At 32.2% G+C, this 24,827-nt stretch overlaps 1 protein-coding gene across 1 annotated transcript in view; it reads right to left on the bottom strand.

The window, feature by feature from the left end:
* Positions 1-1,947: 1,947 nt before the first annotated feature.
* LOC106462551 (DNA repair and recombination protein RAD54B-like) overlaps positions 1,948-24,827 on the bottom strand; it is a gene marked incomplete at its 5' end in the record, with an annotated part of 35,115 nt that continues 12,235 nt past the window's right edge. The window contains 16 exons of the mRNA XM_013922487.2: positions 1,948-2,517; positions 3,850-3,947; positions 4,154-4,222; positions 5,025-5,189; positions 5,935-6,048; positions 6,972-7,144; positions 8,924-9,050; positions 10,584-10,745; positions 11,628-11,851; positions 13,129-13,308; positions 14,435-14,546; positions 15,636-15,785; positions 17,003-17,083; positions 18,726-18,807; positions 18,955-19,002; positions 20,800-20,954. Coding sequence (XP_013777941.1) covers positions 2,514-2,517; positions 3,850-3,947; positions 4,154-4,222; positions 5,025-5,189; positions 5,935-6,048; positions 6,972-7,144; positions 8,924-9,050; positions 10,584-10,745; positions 11,628-11,851; positions 13,129-13,308; positions 14,435-14,546; positions 15,636-15,785; positions 17,003-17,083; positions 18,726-18,807; positions 18,955-19,002; positions 20,800-20,954 — 1,944 coding nt within the window. The remainder of the gene's footprint in view (positions 2,518-3,849; positions 3,948-4,153; positions 4,223-5,024; positions 5,190-5,934; positions 6,049-6,971; positions 7,145-8,923; positions 9,051-10,583; positions 10,746-11,627; positions 11,852-13,128; positions 13,309-14,434; positions 14,547-15,635; positions 15,786-17,002; positions 17,084-18,725; positions 18,808-18,954; positions 19,003-20,799; positions 20,955-24,827) is intronic.

Below are 24,827 nucleotides of genomic sequence, written 5' to 3'. Positions count from 1 at the left end.
TGTACATATATAGTATAAAAAGTTAAAATGTCAACGTGTATTTTTGTCTGAGTCATTAGTGGAAGTAAACAAGAAATATAAGTATCCCTGTACTTCATGTAAAGTACTTTTAATTATTTGTGTTCGATAATTATTCTCACTATATATAAAATAGTCCTCTTTTTTTTTAAGCAAGGAAACTAGAAAATTAATAATACGGACTGAGATACATATAAGTTTTTTATAATACTTATTTCAAACTAACGACGGTAGCTGACTAGTGCATGAGAAATGCTTTTCAAGGGTATCGAGTCCCCCAGTGGCAGAACGGTATGTCTGCGGACTTACAACGCTAGAAACCGGCTTTCGATACCCGTGGTGGGCAGAGCACAGATAGCCCATTGTGTAGCTTTGTGCTTAACTTCAAACAAACAGGGGTATCGAGGGATTGTTCTTTGTTATTAAGCACAAAACTACAAAAAAGGGTTCTGCCCACCACCGGTATAGAAACCCCGTTTCTAGTGGTATAAGTCCGCAGTCATACCACTGGGGGCGTATCAAGGGGAGTCAGACTCATTTTATTAGGAAAGTTTAGCGAAATTATAGAATAGCTTTAGAGGATAAAAACAGGAATCGCGAGATTGATCATGAACTATAGTGTGTTAATGTTATTTCTGGTTTCACGTATTTATAAAAACCAAAATACAAACAACCAGTTCATTACTGTTTATTTGTGGAAACTACTCTTCTTGTAATAACATATACATATAATTAATGATGTTTTTGTTTGTAGTTGAGCGCAAAGTTACACAATGGGATATCTGTGGTGTGCCAACTACGGGCATTTAAACCCGAATTGTAGTGTTATAAGCTCACAATGACCACTGGGGTCTGAAACTGTGATCTTAAGTAAAAAAAAAATATTCTATTGGTAGCTTACTTTCTTTTTTGTTAAGCTACAAGCTGACTTATAATGAATTGTTAACGTAACGTCACGCGATGTTGAAACACCTAAAGTATTTTGTGTTATTAATCATTCACACTTCACAACCGTACGAGGCCTGACGTATTTACTTTACTTTGTTCTCCCAGGCACAGTACCGACAAGGCGTGATTTCAGCGAAACTAGTCTACAACAATGAGTAGCATATCAAAGAAAATATTAGGCCTCTACGTCATTCTTTCCATACTTAATTTACACACTTTGATGTATAATATTCATAATTAAATAAACTGTAAACGCCTGAAATTTATATTCTTATGGTTTATTTTTACTTTTTATCACAAATCTAATACTTTTTAATGTATATTTGTTATAAAAAGTCGACTTTTACTTGTTATATTGACAAACAAATCCCTGCGTCAGAAGGTTTTTTTTTTTTACTTGGGTAGAAGGTAGGGGTTTTCCTCCTTTATTTGTTTTTAGTGTATGCTTATTACAGATGTATTACTTTTAAATATATATTTTATATTTTCGAAAACTTTTGGTGTAAGTGTTACATTTTAAAGATATATATTCCTATATAGGTTGCGAGATATATTTTTTTTATCGATATGTAAGTTATGAGATCTATTTTTCTAGCGTAGTATAATTATTCTTTCAAAGTTGTTTGTTTGTTGTTAAGCAAAAAGCTTCACAAGGGGATATCTGTGCTGTGCCCACCAAAGTCTTTTAAATTACACAACGAGATTCGTTTCTAATATACTAAAAAATTAAAATATTTAGTATTAATATTTAAATACTTGTTTGTTTGTTTCAGTGCAAATCCACATTGGGCTCTCTGGGTGGAACAGCAATAAGTTTACGGATTTACAACGCTAAAAATCCTGGGTTCGATTCCCTGTAGTACACAAAGGGGGGGGGGGACATTTAAAACTCGTGATTTTGTTTCACCACAAAATTTTTTCAATTATTTTACATCTAAGAATATGTGAAGAAAAATCTTTATTTAGTGAAAGTTTCTTTTAGATAAATTTATTGAAGGCAACAAATACAGTATACAAGGACACATATCACAGTGATGTACACAATCGAAACCTGTATTCTTATTTATAAAAATATCAGAAAAATAGATTATGCTTTTATTATGTTATATAAATGTAAACAATGCATGAATGAGAGAGTCAGTATTAATTCGTTCACATAAAATAAATTAAAAGCTTATGCTACCAGTATTCATTTGAACAAACAGGTTTAGGATTCTAAGACAATGATTTATATGGCACATGTAGCAACCACTTCTTGAATGTCTGGTGCTGTAAGTATTCAGTTTTATTCCTTTCAACTGAAATTCACCATCAGTAGCTACATCAAGCTTTTAACTTTGTGCACAGGATATCTGAAGAACCTCCCATTTTCTATAAAGTTGAAAAATACTTGAATATCTCATTATGATTTCTCTATTTTTCCCAACTTTTTTTAAGGGGTTCCGATGAAAGTTTTTCTTTCTGGTTTACTGTACGTGAACGGAAAGAACCAATTCATTGCCCTAGCAAACTTCCAACAGTCTTGTAGTACAGAATATCTGCCATCATTATCTGTGGGATAACCAATAACATAATATTAACAAAGTTTCATATGAAAGTCATCACCTAGATAGTGTACAGTTTTGAGAGATTCACAAAAAATAGTTATTTTCGTTAGCTACAAAAAACATCATACGTCGTAATGCTAGCTTTATGTAGTTGTTAGAAAAACTTATAAACCAGTAAATGATTAATAGGTTCACTGGAAAAAAAAACATTCACAATTTTTTATACTACATAATGATGATTGGGGAGTAGTGTATATTTATTATGTTTAAATCAAATGACCTGTATCTTTAGGTTAAAAAGTTAACTTTTATACTACATAATGATGATTGGGGAGTAGTGTATATCTATTATGTTTAAATCAAATGACCTGTATCTTTAGGTTAAAAAGTTAACTTTTACACCTTCGTAAGGAGTTATCTTCAAGGGTTTCATTGTAAGTAAAGCTCATCATTAAGACTTAAAACAAAAACGTTGGACCAATAAAATACTTTTAAAACGTCTTTGGACTTACAAGTCATTTGATTCAGAAAAAAAACCATCTAAAGGCCGTCTGTTCACAAGACGCAAACTAAAAAAAGGTTTTATTTAGGCATGTCAACTTACCATTTATTATCTGTTACCCAAAGAATAACATATTTATCTTGAAATGATAAACATTAACAAGAGTACTGAAACAACGTTGATAGGAGTTGAACTAGCGAACTTTCATTATCTGTTCTCATGTATATTAAGTAGTTCGCACTTTGGTCTAGTAAGTTTAAATACTCTTTTCAATAAGTAATTGAAAACTGGTTAATCTCTCCCTTACCACGAAGGAAATATTTATAGTTCTCAAGCTCAAACTACTAACTTAATATTCTAACAAAATAAATGATTTTTTCCTATGTTACAACTATCACACAAGGAAATGTCCTTATGTTACAACTATCACACAAGGGAATGACCCTATATCACAACGATCACACAAGGAAATGTCCCTATATCACAACGATCACACAAGGAAATGTCCCTATATCACAACGATCACACAAGGAAATGTCCCTATGTTACAACTATCACACAAGGAAATGTCCCTATGTTACAACTATCACACAAGGAAATGTCCTTATGTTACAACTATCACACAAGGGAATGACTGTATATTACAACCATCACACAAGGAAATGTCCTTATATCACAACTCACACAAGGAAATGTCCCTATATCACAACGATCACACAAGGAAATGTCCCTATGTTACAAATAAGTTGAAAATGGTGAGAATAATTTACCAAGAAGGTAATAAAAAAACAAGGAAATATAATTTTATTGTTTGTTACATTTTTAGAAGTTTACCTATCCGAGAAAGAAAGCTTGGAGTCTCGACGAGTTTCAAAACACTTATTTCTGAAAACAAAAGTGATTTCTTCACTTGCCATGGCCAGGGACTTATCCTGAAAAACAAACAAAATAGTTAGCAATTAGCATGCCTGATAAACTATATTACACTATTATAGTTTTGTAAAAAATATTTCAAAATAACTAAAATATTACACGCACATTCACGTAACCCAGAGATGTTGGAAACAGGGTAGATTTAGAAATAGAAAATGTAACCACTGAATCATTAGTTTATGTCTGCAAACTCCCAATGACTTACTTCAAAGGTATCAGGATCTAGTGGTCCTGGAATATGGTCCCACTTTAAAAGATCAGCCATACTTGTATGCTATAAGAGATGAATAATGTGTTTGGAGTAAAAAAAAAAAAAATCACCAACGTCCTATACACAGTCAAAACAATACATTAATAAAAAAAAGTGATTTTTGAAGTTACGTTTTCTACTTCGTTAAGAAACAACCTTCAAATAAAGATTGGAAAAGAAATAAAAAGAAAACAAAGCTAAAAGTAGGAGAGTTCACATGTAAATGATCTAAAATAAAGTTTAAATTCACTTCTACGAAATCACACCAAACTTATACGGATACAAGTTTCAATACTTTCATGCGTTCCCTTCAGTCTAACACTTATTTCTCATTTTAAAAGAATGAATGAAATTAAGTCATGGGAAAACGATTTTCTAATTTTAGAGAAATGGCTAAAATAAAAAAATAAAATAATAAATTTCATACATTTTGAACAAAAATAAAACTAACATACGCTGAACCTCTTGCCTTATGGATACTCTGAATATGATGTCTTATGGACACTCTGAACCTGTTGCCTTATGGATACTCTCAATCTGTTGACTTATGAATAACTCTGAATCTGATGACTTATGGATACTCTGAATACATTAACTTATGGATACTCTGAATCTGATAACTTACATACACTCTGAATCTGATGACTTATGGATACTCTGAATACATTAACTTATGGATACTCTGAATCTGATAACTTACATACACTCTGAATCTTATGACTTATGGATACTCTGAATCTTATGACTTATGGATACTCTGAATCTGATAACTTACATACACTCTGAATTTGATAACTTACAAACGTTCTGTATATTTTTAACTTACCTTGACCAAAGACACTTGCTTACTCACGCCTAGCTGACATAATCTTTCCTGATGTGAAGTATCATCTTTTAAGACGGTCTCGGATGGACTTTCAGTATCACAGCAAGTACATCCAAGTAGATCATGGGTGGTGGAGGTGGAAGATTTCTGAAGACTGAAGAGATCCTAAGCAGAAAGACATTTAACACATTCATGTTTTAAAACAAGAGATAATAACTTCACATTTTTTCAGTCAGAACTTACAAAAAATTTACAGTGTTTGAAGTTCAATGAAGAGAACAGATCAAAAAATAAAAACATGTACAGAAAACTAAATGTACGAGTGGGCAACATATGGAGTTTCTCTCTTTCACGTGTTCATATTTCAAACGGTGCAAATACAAATGTAAACCAGAGAGGCACTCAGCAGAGTGCATACCTTTGCCACGCAGCGTTGATCATATTCGGCCCTCAAAAAAATACGAGTGCATATGTCTGTCATTATCAACAAACAATAATCATTTTTGGCAGGGCAATGAGGAATAATATTCTACATATTTTCACCAAGTTTCATCAAAATCTGATCATTTTTAACTGAGTTATAGAGCAAATATAGTATGAAAAATTTATCCCCATGCTAACATTTGGGGATTTTTTTGATTTTCATGATCTTGACCCTCCAAAAGCTCCAGAGGTGAAAACACAATGTCCGTTACTTTTGGTGGCAGAGGTAAATATGTTCAGTGACAATCAAGAAAGAATGGAGAAATGACTTAGTTACAGAGGACAAAATATGAGTTTATGTTAAAACTTTACATGAGATGTACTGTTTCCACTTCAAAATCTCAGCTCCTAATGAGTGCAATAGTAAGTTCCAATACACATTAATAAGTGTGTATTCATACATCACGTGTAAGTACAAAAACAAAACCTTGAGGTCTTCCTTAGAGAACTGTACTTTGCAAGCATCTTTGGAATCAACTACTTTACCACTCAGACCTTGTTTGGTGACCTGACGTTGATAAATCTTCTCCTCAATAGTACCCTAGAAGTAAAATTAATAATAAATAATGAACCCATTGTTATTCAACCAAATTCATAACAACAACAACTACAATTTAGTGAAAATGTATTCATTATAATTTCATCTTTCTGACGACAATTTATTAGTTTTAAACAGATTTTGAATTCAATATATTGCAACTCATACTTCATGTTAAGTTTAATAAAATTCTTCTTTTAGATCTGGAGAGTGCAGCAGTTTATAGTAACACAGAAAGCTGATGTAAATCAGAGCCACCTCCTGGCTGGGTAAGTGCTGCCATCTAGTGGAGGGGTTATGATCATACAGTACTTTACCATGTTGTTTTTTCATAGAGAGATCTAATAATTAAAGTTAAAATAATGTAAATTTGCACATGTCTCTCACACTTATGTTTTGTTTGTTTGTAATTGAGCACAAAGCTACACAATGGGCTACCAATCCCGCTTTCAAACGTTGTAAGTCCGCAGACATATCACAGTGCCACTGGGGGGCCACACATTTATGAAGGACTAAAGTTGAAGAAGGGTTTGATTGCCTTTCATCATCAAAAAAAACAACAACAAAAGGAATCACAAGTCTCACATGACGTAATTTTTTTTTTTTAATTTGGGATGTCTCAAGAAACAAGGGGAATACTTGTAGTTGATAAATATGATGTATTATTTTGGACAGAATTATGTTCCCCCTAGTAAGTAACATCACTTAGTTAATAAATGAATCTTTATTATTACATTAAAATACATTAAAAAAGTAATTGTTCAAAAACAAAAGTTTAATATCACTCCTTTTTTCATTCAACCAACACCAGTAACAACAACAACAACCCCCCCCCCCCACACTACTGATAGAAATAACGCATTTTAACTTATTCCACCCAAAATATTCTCTGAAAAATTACTTAAAAATTTTTTTTTCCAACTCACTGTAGTAAGTAACCTGTACACATGAACTTGACGTTTCTGTCCATCACGCCAAACACGAGCCATGGCTTGAAGATCATTAGCTGGATTCCAGTCAATATCGTACAAGAGGATACGAGAAGCTCCAATCAGATTTAAACCAGTCCCCCCTGCCTTTGAACTGAGGAGAAAGACGGCTGCAACAAAAGAAATAAAATTATCCTTTTCATTACTTTCTGTGCGCAGTAATCATATAATAAAAGTATTAAAGTTTTCCTTACAGAGTTTTTAAGAGATCATTTCTTAAGCTCTTATTTTCAGTTTACAAAAATTAAAACTTCCAAGTTACACACATTAATAGATGTGTGAAAAATATGGTAAAACATGCAAAATAATCTGAAGGACAAAGTTATGTTTCATCTTTCAGACATAAGAAATTTATAAATCACAAAGAACAAACTTCTTTTACATTTAAATAATACCACACAAATTTCCAAAAATATGCGACTGCTAGCATTAACACTCGATAAGCCTAAATAAATAATAAAAAACCATCATAAAGCAGCACTATGTGAGGATAAAATAAGGAAGAAACACCCGAAAAAAAAAAAAAATTACTTCCAAGTTGTATAGGATTTTAAAAAGCACCTTTTATTTAGTAAGCTTTAAAGATAATATTTAAAATTATTAATGCTCTTCTTGAGGATAGATTAACTTAAAAAACAACAACAAGAAAGAGTCTCTATATGTTAGACAAAAATTCTTAGTCTAGGTTTTTGACAGAACATATATGTTTTTCATATTTTATGATGAAAAACATGATTGAAAAATAACCGTTAGCTCTGGAAACTTCTATTAATATAAAGTAATTTGCTATTATTTGATACTCGTGTAGATGACGTATTTTTAGTGTACTAAATTTGTTATCACGTTAGATTTTTTCTAGGTTTTGCTGATCAATACACAAGCTTATTGATAATTTAACGAACTTAAAATAAAATCACAAATTTACTGTTTTACTTAAAAAAATAACTTGATTATTGATATTAGTGTCTTCTCCTGAAATTATTTTTATTTACAGCACAAGTAAATTTAAGACTCGACTTGGGAATTTTTCTTCGGTATCATAATTATATCAGTAAATGCAATTTTGTTTACCAAAACATATTCTATTGTACGGCACACGGTGGTAGATGATCGACGAGTCACTAGAACATTTAAACTAATTATGTGCTGTTCCACTGGGCAGTAAAACTCTTATTGTTAACAGTAATTTTAATTTCACCAAATAAAGAAATACATTAAAAGTTAAGCCAATAAGGGTATAGAAAAACAAGAGGGAATCCTCAATAGTTGTGGCACTTGAAATTCTTTTAGGCAGCATTAAAGTAAATTAATCTACAAGTCCATTTTTTCCTTTTTATTAGTTATATTTTTGTGCACCAGGGACACCAAGCGTAGGGTGTGCGTATACCCGGAATCGATTTTCTTACTCATCAGGATCTCTACCAGCCTACCCTCAAATTGAAATTCTTTTAGGCACGATTCAATTAAATTAATTTAGGAGACCTTGGGCAAGGTAAAATATATAAACTAAAAGGGTTTGACCTCCCGAGTCTAAAACTGTAATAAGATCTCAAATCGGTCAAGAGATGATGAAGCTATGTGCTAAAAGTCTGTACTTGGGAAAAAAACTCAGAACCATTCTATGAACCTTTATCCCGAGACTAAAAATTCAGTACTGGTACATTAGATGGTTGTAAGTTTACAAAACTATATGTCATACTGAGCTTATTGATCTCGTTGTATGTCTGAAATAAACGAAAAGTAAAAGAGGATAACTCCTAGATTTACAAATATCTGTACATAAAAGATATAGATTATCCGGTGTACGTGCAGAAAAGCTACGTGTTTCAAGATAACAAAGAATTCTTTCAGACAAGAAAATAAACAGGAATTACAAGACAATTTCTTACAGTGGTTTGAATACGGAGCATTGAAAGAGTCAACAAGCTCTTGCCTGTTCGCGGAGGGCGTAGAACCATCGAGTCGCAGAAAGGAATAACCATACTGGACACACATCTGCTGCAATATATCCAGTGTCTAAAGAACAATATAAACTACTGTGGATAAAAGAAATAGCTAATAAAAGTATTACATCTGTTTTGTAATCTGAAATCTTTTTTTTTTTTATATGTTGAAGGCCTATAATAATGGTAGAATTATCAACATCCTGATAATAAATTAACTTTTATTAATGCTGTAAAATAAAAAAAAAACCTGATTATGTATAAAGAAAGATAACAAAAACCAAACAATGAAATATTGTGTTGATTTTCAAGACTTTTTCTCATACTTATGTAATCACGCTGTCCTCACACCAGAAAGTCGATTTACTTGAGATATAAAAAAACGTTTTGGTAATATAAAAAATGAACAAGAAGTTTTATTCTGATGCTTAACATTTGTTTTTTTTTTCTGTTTTGAAAATAAATGTTTGAATTTTACAGCCACCTACCAAATATAATATGTAACATGTGAACAAAAATATACATTAAAGAACTCTGACAGAAACTTGTAATTGGCAAGTTTGATTTAAACCAAAAACTATTTGTTTATAAGTAATTTTCTTTACAAATAATAGCATGAATTAAAATTAAACTATTATAATAATTATCTGTTTTGTTGTATTCAAGAATGGTGCCAGCTTCTTCCTGGTGTGGGGGTCGAGGCGGGCCAGACAAATATTGAGAGGGCCGCACTCTACATTTTGTGGGCTCACATAATGTAGTATTTTGGAAGTGAACCAGTTTTAACATTAAGTAATGTTCGTTTGATGCAGGAATTATGGGGGAGGTGAAGGCATATCTTGGGGTAGCTTCAGCCCCAGTAAACCCCCCTCTTACTGCTACTCCAGCTTGCATTTCGTTTTATATTTAAGATTTCCTGTAGTCAAGTTTATATAGTTTTATATAAATATAAAGAAAAATACAATGACAAGCACATTTCAATGTTTCAAAATTACAAAAAACAAAGTCATGTAATAAAATTTAACTGGTATTTATTTATTTTCTCAAAACTTGTTTTCGTCTAGCCATGGCTTGGTATTGAGCTGCGCATACCGTATGGAACTAATGTTAACAAATAATACATGTCTGAAATGACAAGAACTGTGATTAAGAGATAAGAATATCAAGCATGAGATCTTCGTTAATATTTGCACTTGTTGAACATCTGTAAGAAAATGGGTATGACAGCCCACAATCCATGAAAATACTTCCAACCTACAGCCCTGAATGCTACTACTATTTATAAGTAGTTGCCGGGAATACGAGTTTTTTGTTCAAGTACCCGAAAACAAATGTATTATACTGTTAGTAAGGGATACATCGACCACTTGTGACCTTTCATGCCACATTTTTTAAAACACAGATTATTTCCTTATATAAACATGAATAGCTGTACCTATGTTTCTCCCATTAATTGTAATATTCAAAAAAATGCCCTTGCAATTATAAAAGCTAAGGTATTCAATTTTAAAAAAGCTGTACCTAAAGTGCTGTAATATCCAGGCCATTTTCTGCCTGCTTTTAAAGCTGCAAAACTAGGTAAGAACAAAATATGTCTATAAATTACCTTGGTGAAACAAGAAACTAAAACAATCTTTTCGTTGTTTCCCGAAGAATTCAGGCTATACATAAGGTGTGAGAGTACTCTAAGTTTCCCCGAGTTCTCTTCAAAAGAGTGTTGTTCAAAGTCAGCTGGAAATTCTGACAGAATGTGTTCATACAGAGATTCCTGAAATCAATAAACAAAACAAAATTTATCATGCAAGTAGATTTCAAAAACACGGATAGGAAGAAATGAGTGAGGTTGATTAATTAAACCGTTAATCAATTTGTGTTAATCCTTCACTGAAACTTACAACATGATTATTTTATAAAAGTCTCCAGAATTACTAGTTTAAGTATTATCAAGTAGAAGTATGAATAAAAAAAAACTTAAAATTAATTACAACATTTTGTTCAAGTTTGAATACTTTTATTTAATTTCAACTAGTTAGGTTATTGCATCTATTAACCAGTTTGAGATTCAAAGTTGTAGCCCACAGAAATGTTCGATTATTTCAATACTTTTTTTTTCACTAGTCAAAATGTTATGTGGCTGGCCCCTAAGTTCACTTGTTGGCTCACTGAAAGACAGGCATTAAAAAGCTTTTCTCCAGTATGAAATAATATTAACATTTGTTTTAGATAAGCAACTAAATTCAAATCTTGAAAAACCACATTCACAATAACACTATGCCAAATTCACTGGAGATTTTAACTTCACACTTCTCAGTAAATATTTTTTAAACAAAATATTTCTCTTCTATGTTTAATTATGGGTTAATAACGCTCAAGAATTACTTGTTCTGGTATTAATGAGAGTTAGCATCTAAAATAATCATGATGTTTTTTTCAAAAAAAGAGGTTTTAGTTGACAAGTAATGATTCATGTTGGTTAATGTAATGAGCTTAACACAGCTACAGTGGTTTGGAGATAATGTTTCAAAAGCAGTCGGATATATTATCTATGAGCCACCAGGTAGATGATGCTTGTTAATTAAGTCAAAATGAAGCCCGATTATATTTTGGCATGAAAAGAAATTATAATAAGTAAATCCAAAGTTTTACAAACCTCCTCTTCTTCAATTTTCCCGGCAGATAAGATTTCTTTGGCTCTTTTGTACAAAAGATGAGGGTGGTTACATAGTTTCCTTAATGCAGAAATACACACCAGATGACTAGAGTCTTCTGCTCTGCCTCGAAAGGATAAGCATCTTTGCAACACTCTTGATGTTAAAATTTGTTGATACAAGGCGAGCTGAAGTTTCGTTGGTTGACAAAAAATAACATATTCCACTGTAAAAACCGCACATGAAAAAATGTAAAGATACAACAGCTTCTGGCAAAAAGGAGTACAACAGTTTCATGACAGATATTTCCTCATATGATAATGTCTTCAAATTAATCGGCAAGTTAAACAAAACAGGCATTATTTACTATTTTAATGTTATTTAAATATTCTCTCGAAACTAGTATCTCATAGTTTGGGCAATTGATGAAAATTTTCAGCTATTGATGATGCGGCACAAAACGACAAATTGATAAAAAAAAAACATATGTAGTATGCATGTTTTACTTTTACTATGTCCATATTGATGCTACAAGAAAAAAGTGAAAGATAAAACTATATCAGTTAATACGACACAAGATCAATTTATACTACTGTGATCAACCATCATCATGATTTAAAAAATTCAAAGCTGGATTTTACAGAGAAAATATACCCCAAGAAGCTGAAAACCCTACAAGTAGGTAAGTCACAAGAACTTGTCACATTTTAAATTATTCTCTGTAAAAGTCACAAGAACTTGTCACATTTTAAATTATTCTCTGGTAAGTCACAAGAACTTGTCACATTTTAAATTATTCTCTGGTAAGTCACAAGAACTTGTCACATTTTATATTATTCTCTGGTAAGTCACAAGAACTTGTCACATTTTAAATTATTCTCTGGTAAGTCACAAGAACTTGTCACATTTTAAATTATTCTCTGTAAAAGTCACAAGAACTTGTCACATTTTATATTATTATTTGGTAAGTTACAAGAACTTGTCACATTTTATATTATTCTTTAAACCTCATGACAAAAATGTATAAAAAAGTAAAAGAAAATGAAGACTGAAAGCACATAAGGGCAATAGGAAAATTTATGTTAAGAGAAAAGAAAAAACATTCTGTTTTATAGGTACTCCTGATGTTTACGTCTTTTGTTTTATGCAACTACATAAAAATTAGAGAGCTTGTGTTGGAAGAAGGTAATTACATTCAAGTTTGTTCTGGTTTAATGATAGCTCTGAATACCACTAAATAAGTTCATTTACTTCAGCTACAGAGAAGTATAACTTAAGCTGTGGTATAGCTTATATTTATTTAAGATACAAATAACGAACACTACACAGTTACGGAACTGGATATATTACAAACTTGCTATCATGCATTTTTAGTAGAAGCCCTTGTTAATTGAGTAAGAGATAAAGTCTTGTTTGGAAACTAGCAAACACATTTTTTGGTAAAAACTAAGGAATATTAAAAAGCAGTTAATTACATTAAAAAAATAATGTATAAACTGATACCTTTTCGAGGCAAGTATTTATTAATAACTTCTTGAGTTCTACGAAGAACAAAGAGACTGGTAAGATGAGACAACTCAGCAGCTCTGGCCTCACCAACAAATTTTTCTTCAGAGGAAGCACTCGGCTGGTTAGACCTGATTATAGGATCTTCAAAGAGCCGACGAAACGATGCAGGAGTACCTGCAAGATACCAGCACAGCATGAAAACTATTCTATTATAAAATAATACTGTATATATATTGCTTAATATTTACAAAATAGGTGAGAAAAAAAAAAGAGCCATTACCCATAAGCAATTTGTGAAAGCTTATAACCACTAATAATAATATAAAAAAAATATATATATATCTTTTTTAACAGTTTCTGAATTACAACTATGATAGTAAATAAAGAAAAAATAAAGAACTAAAGATAAAGACACCTTTAACTAAAGATAAAGATAAGGACTCCAGGATTACAGAACTCTACCAGATACTCAATGTTCCTGAATTATAGTACTTTACTAACCAAGGACTCCAGGATTACAGAACTCTACCAGATACTCAATGTTCCTAGTCCTTGGTTAGTGAAGTACTATAATTCGAGTATCTGGTAGAGTTCTGTAATCCTGGAGTACTTGGTTAGTGAAGTACTATAATTCTGGAATATCAAGTATCTGGTAGAGTTCTGTAATCCTGGAGTCCTTGGTTAGTAAAGTACTATAATTCAGGAACATTGAGTATCTGGTACAGTTCTGTAATCCTGGAGTCCTTGGTTAGTAAAGTACTATAATTCAGGAACATTATTACAGAACTCTACCAGATATTCAATATTCCAGAATTATAGTACTTTACTAACCAAGGACTCCAGGATTACAGAACTCTACCAGATACTCGATATTCCAGAATTATAGTACTTCACTAACCAAGGACTCCAGGATTACAGAACTCTACCAGATACTCGATATTCCAGAATTATAGTACTTTACTAACCAAGGACTCCAGGATTACAGAACTCTACCAGATACTCAGTATTCCAGAATTATAGTACTTTACTAACCAAGGACTCCAGGATTACAGAACTCTACCAGATACTCAGTATTCCAGAATTATAGTACTTCACTAACCAATGACTCCAGGATTACAGAACTCTACCAGATACTCAGTATTCCAGAATTATAGTACTTCACTAACCAAGGACTCCAGGATTACAGAACTCTACCAGATACTTGATATTCCAGAATTATAGTACTTCACTAACCAAGTACTCCAGGATTACAGAACTCTACCAGATACTTGATATTCCAGAATTATAGTACTTTACTAACCAAGGACTCCAGGATTACAGAACTCTACCAGTGAGAAAAACTCTTGAAGGTCATTCTGAACAGGAGTTCCTGTGAGAAGAACTCTTCGTTTGACAGGCTGGTTGTTGATAACCTAAGAAACAGAAAACACAATAGTGGTTAAATAGGCGTTTTTTTGTACATCAATAAATTTTCAAAATAAGTAACTTAGTGGTTAAATTTTCTTAGTATTATTTCAAAGTAATATTGTCACATTTGTTTCTGTACACATCCTTCTAGTTTACATAAAAACCTTGTATATATGTGTGTGTGTTAAATAAGCTTTTCAAAAGTACATTAAAACCATATTTCCTGGAAGAGAATTTCTTTCCATATATGATAGTACTGCTAAACAACTGGAACTGTATTATAAAAACCTTAGATAAAGCATTAAAATCTGTACAGATATACTTTTCACAGGTTGGAAATAATACAGGAAATGCCATTTTCAGTTCTGAACTGCTAAAAAAAAACGTCTGAACACAGACAGCATGGAACAATCGATGAACTATGACTGAATTATTAATGGACTATGGCTGAATTATTAATGGACTATGACTGAATTATTAATGTACTATGTCTGAATTATTAATGGAAAATGGCTGAATTATTAATGGACTATGTCTGAATTATTACTAGAAAATGACTGAATTATTAATGGACTATGAATGAATTATTAATGTATTATGTCTGAATTATTAATGGACTATGTCTGAATTATTAATGTACTATGTCTGAATTATTAATGTACTATGTCTGAATTATTAATGGACTATGTCAGAATTATTAATGGACTATGACTGAATTATTAATGGAATATGGCTGAATTATTAATGTACTATGTCGGAATTATTAATGTACTATGTCTGAATTATTAATGGAAAATGGCTGAATTATTAATGGAATATGTCGGAATTATTAATGTACTATGACTGAATTATTAATGGACAATGGCTGAATTATTAATGGACTATGACTGAATTATTAATGGAAAATGACTGAATTATTAATGGAATATGGCTGAATTTTTAATGGAATGTGGCTGAATTATTAATGGACTATGACCAAATTTTTTTATTGAGGACTAGGATAACATCAATTTTTATACTTTACAAAACCTGTATAGGAATCTGACATCCACTATTGTCTAAGCTCAGGACTGTTAGATGAAATGAGTACTTACATTTGTAGTTTTTATCCCTGTGTTTTTCAGTCTATGTCCTTCATCACATATTAACAGATCAAAACTCACTTGACCCAAGATATCATGGTGTCGTACATACATTTCATAAGATATTACTAGGACAGCATGTAACGGAGAACGAATAAAGTCCTGTAAGATATACATTAAAAATATATCCACATTATTTCTGGATCTGTTTAAATAAAAATCTTTATATGAGTAAATTACTTTGAATGTCACAACTGATATGCAGTAACAGGTGAGTAGTTCTTTCAGTTGAACTCAACATTAAACACAAATCATATGTTCCAAAATTTTTTATTTTAGTATTTAAATCCAAAGTCATGTAAAAAAATAAAACAAAACAGTTAATTTAATGCTTTAGAGGAAAAATAAAGTAAATTCTTATTATTGTATGCAAATCAGCCTAAAAAAAAGAAAGGAAATATTAAAAACTGAATAACACAAATAAGACATACAAAAGTGCAAACTTGGAAATATTTTATACATTTAGAGTACATACCTGTATCTAAGTAAATATTCTACACGTTTAGAGTACATACCTGTATCTAAGTAAATATTCTATACATTTAGAGTACACACCTGTATTTAAGTAAATATTCTATACATTTAGAGTACACACCTGTATCTAAGTAAATATTCTATACATTTAGAGTACACACCTGTATTTAAGTAAATATTCTATACATTTAGAGTACACACCTGTATCTAAGTAAATATTCTATACATTTAGAGTACATACCTATATCTAAGGCTTATCATGTTAAAAATCTGGTTTTGATAACCTTCAGTTGGCACAGCACAGATGGCCAATTGTGTAGCTTTGTGCTTAACAAACAAACAATCTAAAACATATAGCATTACAGTACAATTTTTACAGAGAATCTTGAATCTGAAAACTGTTATAAAAAATAAATTCTAAGAAGCTGATTATTCCTTATATACTTTTTGAACAAATCTTTCAAAAGTTGTTCAAAGTATACCTAGGATACTCAGTAAACAATATTTAACACACACAAGAACGGAACAGGACAGTATAATGAAAGCGGATGAGCAGAGAGAGAAGAACCACTCAGTTGTTTAAAATATACGTTTCAATCACAGAAAAGCAATCAAAATTTCACTTAAGTATTGAATAAGTGGGTTAGATTTTAAGTTCTTTTCACCTTTATACAACAAATAATAGTGGCTCCTTGGTAAGTAAGCTTCTGGGTTTATAAAACTAAACTTTTGGGTTCGATAGTGCAGATAGCTGACTGCATAGTTTTTACATTGAAAAATACAAACATTTATACCCCTAAAATATAGAACAAAAAACAAATATATGAACCAGTGTGTTCCCTTACTTGAACTTTGTTATACTGGTCGACAGCAAATACAGACAGCCTGTCTTTTCCAAGCCATTTCCTGAATTCCTTTACCCAGTTCTGCAAATTACCAATTTTTATAGATATAATGTTGGTATTAAGTATTTACTACACTCTACCTGTTATCATAAACCATAAATAATAATAATTTACTTTTACATATGGAATAAATTAACACTGAATATCCAATTATTTCACACTCGCATATGTACGTAGAGTAAAAAAAAGAGTAAATCTGATTGGTTGATTATGTCATAGAAACAAATGCAGCATTTTCAACGTACCTTTCAATATACAGGTTGGAAACCTTACAGCATGGGTGGGATTTGGGCCCAAAATGTGGTACCTTTCAATATACAGGTTGGAAACCTTACAGCATGGGTGGGATTTGGGTCCAAAATGTGGTACCTTTCAATATACAGGTTGGAAACCTTACAGCATGGGTGGGATTTGGGCCCAAAATGTGTGTGTGCGGAGAGACACTATTCCCACCTTACCCTCTGTAATCCTACCTATGCCCTAAATATGGCTTGAGATCTAGTAAGTATGGTGGTCTTGAACATCTATGCTAGTGTTTTGCCATAAATGTAAGCTGTTAAACATTGTACTACCTTTTCCACTAGTTACCATAATAACTCTCAAGAAATGTACCATGATAACAGTATATAATTGAAGCTCATATTTTACTTAGTGTTCTACACAATGCTTAAAAAACATGAGGTAATCCACCAATAGCTGCGTAACTTGAAATACTTTTAGGCAAGATTAGAGTAAATTGATCTACAAGACGTTTTTTTTTCCTGTTTATTAGCTACGTTTTTGTGCACCAGCAATACCAACTGTGGGGTGTGCATATACCCGATTTAATAGTTTTGGACTCAGGAGGTCAAACCCTTTTGATTGATGTATTTGACCATGCCCAAGGTCTCGTAGATTTATTTATTCTAATCCTGCCTAAAAGAATTTCAGTTCGAGTGTAGGTTGGTAGAGATCCTTATGAGTAATAACGTAACTTGATCTCAAATCGATCAAGAGATGACAGAGCTATGTGCTAAAAGTTTGTACTTGAAACATAAAAACAAATACATTCACAGCCATTCTATGAGCCGCTGTGTCGCAGCTAAAAATGTGCACACCTTGTGGTTTGTTTTTCACACCATATGCTTTTGTATGGTTTGTTCCTCACACCTTGTGCTTTTGTATGGTTTGTCCCTCACACCTTGTGTGGTTTGTTCTTTGGTTTATTTAACAATTAAACTATTAAGCTATTTTTTTCCCTCTAGTATTGTAACCTGCTTATTCATGAACAGTTTTGTCAGAATCAATTGATGGGTGCACATGTGGACATGAAATTGCTACACACTTCATGATAGAATACTGTGGATGACTTCCCGATGACAGCTGGTATAAAATTTCAAAGCCTTGTTTGACATATAAGTAATGTTTTTAACATTATACATTTAAATGCATTTATAAGATTACTACGGAAGCATTCATTGGCTTGATAACAATAAAAAACTTATAAACAGCATAAATTAGTACAAAAATCTAGAGAAATTAGTTTAAAGTTTCATTTTATAAAGAATAGAAATCTATACAAATATACAGAAACAAGATGGTAAGGAACTGGAAAGGATTTCAGAATTAACTCAGTTAGTATTAAGCAAAGCACTGAGTAATTCTTAAACGAACATAGACTTACTTTAATCAAACTACTTGGTGTGACAATCAGTGCCTTTTTCAAAACAGGACGTCCACCATAGGGTCCTTGTTTGTACATTGTCCTGTAAAATATAGTAATCTCTATCAAAACAAACCATACACACACAATAAAACAAAACACTTTGTCTCAATACAGAATATTTTTTAAACATTCAAATACATTTCACCCAAAATTTCTTTTCCAAATGATTTAAATAACTTAAACTTACCAAATCAATGTAATGCACTGTAAGGTCTTTCCCAGGCCCATCTCATCCCTGCAATGATATAATTTAAATGTATGAAAAATTATATATCATAGAATTTGAAGTTAAGGTTATCACCTCGTGTAGTATTAACACCATACTGTAGCCAAGTTTAGCTGTTTCCCAAACTGTGGTACACATACCCCCTGTTGTACACAGTTGATTACTGGGGAGGAGGATATGTGAATATAATTTATTTATAAATAAAGGAAAATACATTAATAATGACAAAAATTATAGCATACGGTTACGATGAGGAGTTATGAAAACTTTTATAAATCTGAAAATAGGGGTCTGATTGAAGAAAGTTTGGGAGCCACTGCATTAGACAAACAAAATCGTAACATTGAGTGAAAAGAAAATTATAATTTGGGAATTAATAAGGTTCTAAAAGTGATCTATTAAAAAAAAAAAAATTACATACACCAAAATGGACAAACTGGCTTAAAGGTATCACACTATACTTTTAAACCTATGAATGTGTACAGGGAGAGAAATAATGAAATAAAATTCCATTCACTCAAGGGAAAGCTATCAGGAAGATTACATTTCCTTATGTAAAGTTGCATTTGTTTTTTTTTATTTAATCCATGTAATATTTTCATTGGTCGTAACTAAAGGAATATGGATGAACCATGCATTCCTGATCGGGAAAGCGAACTAAAAAGATGAAATTTCTCAAGCAAAGTTAAATTCTTTGAGAATGTAATATTTCAATAACTGGTGTAACTTATGAAATAAAACATATAAAGTGAAACCTGGTCCGAATAAATTCAAATGAGAAACTCGAAGTTAAAACAAAGTTTACTGGTCATTCAGGACTTAAAAATGAAGCCAAGATCACACTGAACAGGTGTCAACTATACAAAGTAATAAACAGAAATTGGTCAAGACTGACAGAACTTAATCATTGTAAGTAAGTAATGGCCATCTATTTGAAGTGTAATTTTCTTCAAGTTATATCTGTGAGGTGGGCACAACACTGTGTAGTTTTGCACTAAAAAATACATAAATAAAATGATATACTCATAAACTTACCAGTAAGATATGGCAATCAAAATGAATCGTATAAATACTGTTCCAAAACATATTATTTGATAAATGTTTAAACAAATATTCCAGGAAATTTATTGCAATCTTAAATATATTAAAAAACTTAAAGTTACGCAAATAAACGTACTAAGCTAGCAGATGTTGTAATTATTGGCTGTGGTTATAAGGGATATCAGATTTTAACTTAATGCCTATTAAGAAAGTCTGAATTAACCTGGATGACTCATGAATGAATACAAATGTAACAATGACCTGAATAATCCAGTTGTCATATTACACTACTCTCTGACTGCTTCATTATTAAGCCTGAATGTGTTGCACCTGTAAAAACCTGGAAGCACTAAGTGTTCTGTATGGACTGTTGGTATATTTCACCAAGGAAAATGAGGGTGTTAATGCTACATATGGAAATATTTCACAATGGAGCAAGTAACAAGCTTAGATACATGTTTACATCACACACACATTTCAAATACACATATGAGAAATGAAAGCAGTAGATCTATCAAAAAGATACATACGGAAATGTGAAAGCTTTTTCTAAATTTATCACTTAAACATTTTATTCCTCCATTTTGTAAATAAACATCTGGAAGATAGGTCTGAGCAAACTCAGCTAAATGAAATGTTTTATAATTACGAGTTCAGACATTAGTGAAGCAATCAGAAGACAGAGGAATACGATGACTGCATTATTCGATTTATTGTAACAATTGATGTATGTCTTTTCTTTTCTTGGAAAATTACCCAACTTACGCAAGAATGGCTCCTTGTCCACTAAAGTCTCTCATTCCCATGATGCACTCGTACAGAAAGACAACACCCTCCCTCTGGTGAGGCCTCAGATGAGCTGTTAGTATAGGATCCACGACTACATCTACAACATGTAAATTTCCCTTGTTGAATTGCCACTGCAGATAAAAAATATGCAAGTTGATGGGATTAATTACAGAAAAATATTTGATTTAGCTATATTATAGATGTTGTTTAGGGGAAAAAAAATAAAGGTAAGAAAACAATAGTGCACCATATATATACCATATTTCAGTTTGATTACTGTGATGTTTTTTGTATGGTAACTGGAGACTGTCCAATGGTGTACACGGATTATTTTTTTTTAAGATTTTTTACCCAAGAAGAGGGGTAAAATACACCCTGAAATAGGGCACATTTCAACTTTTTTTTAAGACTTTTGGCTTTGAATTTAAAGAACAAGTACTTATAGTAAATCTGCATTTAAATCTATCAACTTGTTGAAAAAAAGCTCCGGAAGGATGAAAATAATAAAAAAAGCTGTTCCGTTATCTTCACATTAAAACTTAATGGTTTGGTTTTATAATTTCTGAGGACATTATTCAATTCTGTTTTTTGTTTGGTTTGTCTCGAATTTCGCACAAAGTTACATGAGGGCAATCTGCACTATCCATCCCAAATTTAGGAGTGAGAGGCTAGGGAGAAGGCAGCTAGTGATCACCACACATCGCCAACTCTTGAACTACTTTTTATCAATGAATAATGGGATTGACCATCACATTATTATGTCCCCTTGCTGAAAGGATGAGCATGTTTGGTTGGATGGGGATTCAAACCCGTGACCTGCAGATTGCGAGTTGAGCTCCCTAACCTCCTGGCCATGCCAGGCCTTAAAACTTAAGAGTATAAAAGTCACTCACTAGGGGCACGTCACCCCTTTATTGTGTGAAAAATTAACTATTAATAGTTTACACTGTGACTGGTTGTCATGTAATCAATCTGAAAATACCACGTTAGTATGAAGCCTGTAAAAGTACAAGTTATTATACTATGCCAAATAGTAGTAGTATGCATCCACTGATGGTCCCCAGGATGGTCAAGGACACTACGTGTGTATATTTACACCAAGATTCTGAAACAAATAGGTGAAACTGGCAACGTTTGTGATTGTAGTGGTTGAGGTAGAAAACTAAAACTCTTCAAACGCAATGTTAAATCTTGCTAATGTCGTTGCCATAAATGTGGGGGTGATTGTTACTCCAAGAACAGCAAAATACATAATAATATGAAGTGTAACTCCTAGGAAACCAATGACAAGAAGAAGTAATCAAACCAATACAGGCATCGACTACAATTTGTTCAATGGAAGAGAAAAGTATAATAATTAATGTGCAAATCTACAGTAAAGTATGGTGGAGGATCAGTACAGGTTTGAGGCTACCTCTCAGCCAATGGTGTTGATGATTCACACAAAATTGATGGCACCCTGAATGTTGAAAAGTACTGGTAGATTCTGATCCATCATGTTGTCCCTCAGGAAAACAATTCATTTGGCAGGGATACATCTTCCAGCAAGACAATGGCCACAAGTATATAGGAAATATGGTGATTGATTGGCTGATGAAATTAACATTCACAGCTGTGTGTAACAGGTGAGCCAGAGAGGGCTAGTCATTGGGATTGACTTTCTCACAAGATACAAATAATTTATTTAAAAATACAGGAAGACAGTCGAGTGTGTAGCAGAGTGAGCATGCAAGCCACCAACCAGAGGTATTTACGTTTGGAACAAAGAAACTGAAGAGGAGTCTGGTAGTACAACAAATAATACATCATTCAATCTCCATATCCAAATATTCATTGACGTAATTGCTCATTAATTAAGCCTTCTTTTAGATTCCTTAATTCTGACACTAGAGTGAACAAATTATCCAATAAACTATTGATTGAAATATGTTCAGACATAGTTCAATTTAGACATCTTGCTTAAAACTTATACCAGCTTTGTAGTTTCCATCAACATCACAGTATTTCACACAGGGAACATCATATGCTACACATTGTTAGACTAGAGAGAGGGTAATATTCAATACCTACAGAGAGTTTGTCTGCTGAAAGTGGTGAGGTGGTTGTAAAATGGCCATCTTCTTCTAACTAGAATGAAGTAGTCTGGTTTCTCGATTCTTTGTAGAGAACTGGTGCAAATTTATCTGACCACAGGAAACACCGAGGACAACTCATACAGGTTTGACTGCCCTCATAAAATGCTAGAGAGAATTAACTTTAGGCCCAAAAACGTGAGGTTTTATATGTTTATCTTCGTATTCTTATGACACCTCAAATAACTCTTTATGTCTACTCTACAAGTAGGTCCTTCATCTAATTGGTTTAATTTTGTTGATTCTTTGAGCCAAAACTGGACATTGCATGTATATCTCTTTCTTCTTTTTAATTAATTCACTTCTTTAGTTAGTACAAGCGACATAAACTTTTCTGTAGCCTTCCTCTCTACTACGATCGCATCTAATTATAGAGACAAGACGAACCACTGTTATTTACTTATGATGTTGCAATTGGTAATGCATCTCAGTCAAACTTTAACAAAAACATTCCCTTATTTGGATAATAATCTGTACAAAACATCTGTTATATGCTTTTTAATCTGCAGATCCTTTCTGCAACTGCCTTGTATGTATGACATACATAGAAAAGCCAATTTTCTCCTACTAGAAGCATTTGTAGTTTCGATAAAATGCCTCAAATACTTCAGTGACTTAGCCTACATAAAGTTAAAAAATTACCTAACAACTTTGCTGAATTGTGAAGATTAATACAGGACCTTTGGAACAATATTCCACAATAGTACAATGACAAACATAATATTTATGGACAACAAGCAACCTTTTGGTCCAGTTAGGCTGTTCCATCCATAATTAAACCTTAAAATAAAACATTCAAAGCCAGCTCTTATCATTCAAATATATATCAAGTCTTCCCTTAAAGTAAAAATAGAGTTGTCTTAGCTGAAGATAACTCCTATCCTGCCAAAATATATATTTGTGTCCCATAGTCCTACCATTCTCACCATTAAGTATGAAAAATGATGGTGCATCAACACTATCAATTCACTTTACGATCTTACAGTCTTAAATTAGCTCCTCCTCTAAATCTTTTTTTTTTTTCACGAGAAAACAAGTTTGGAAATCGTAATCTGTCCCCATATGACAACCTTTCCATCGTAAAATATCATCCAAGTAACCCTTCTCTGAGCCCTTTCCAACAATTCAATGTCCTTTCTAAGGTATGGAGACTGAACACCAAATGTGGCCTAACCAGTGACCTATTCAATGAAATTATAACCTCTTTAGACTTGTATTGCCACTGCTTGGACGGCTTAATCAACCATAATACTAAGATCCTTTTCTCCCATAACACTTATAATTTAAATTATGATAACCCATGTTCATTATCTTTCATTTATTATAATTAAAGGCCATCTGCCATTTATTCACCAAACAATCCAAATCTTTTTGTAAGACAATAGCATCCTCCTCACAGCCAGCAACACCAAAAACTTTATTATCATCAGCCAGTTTGAATAATTTGTTGAATATTCTTTCATCTATGTCACTGATGTAAATTTTAAAAGAGCAAAAGTCCTAACACTGAGCCCCAAGGGAAAACACTTGTTTTCTTAATCCAGTTTGACTGAACTCCATTTATAACAACCTTCTGCTTTCTTCCATCCAGCCACTATCCATATATTCAGTCAAAGCCAGTTGTAAAATTAGGCTGTATATATATATATATATACATATTTTATCTTTAATTTGAGAGAAAGGATAATCTTACAGTTTCTTTTGGTCTATGTTTTAATGGTTCAATCAGTTTTCGAAAAAAAAATTAAATAGCATAACTTTAATATACTTATTTTTGGGTTTTGTTGATACAAACACTTAAATATTCGATGACGAGGAACCCACTTTGAGACTAATAATGGCTGGAGACGGCTTGAATGGGTAATGAAGAAA

The sequence above is a fragment of the Limulus polyphemus genome, unplaced genomic scaffold (assembly GCF_000517525.1).
Source record: "Limulus polyphemus unplaced genomic scaffold, Limulus_polyphemus-2.1.2 Scaffold1197, whole genome shotgun sequence".
NCBI lineage: Eukaryota > Metazoa > Arthropoda > Merostomata > Xiphosura > Limulidae > Limulus > Limulus polyphemus.
This window is presented reverse-complemented; position numbering and strand designations above follow the sequence as displayed.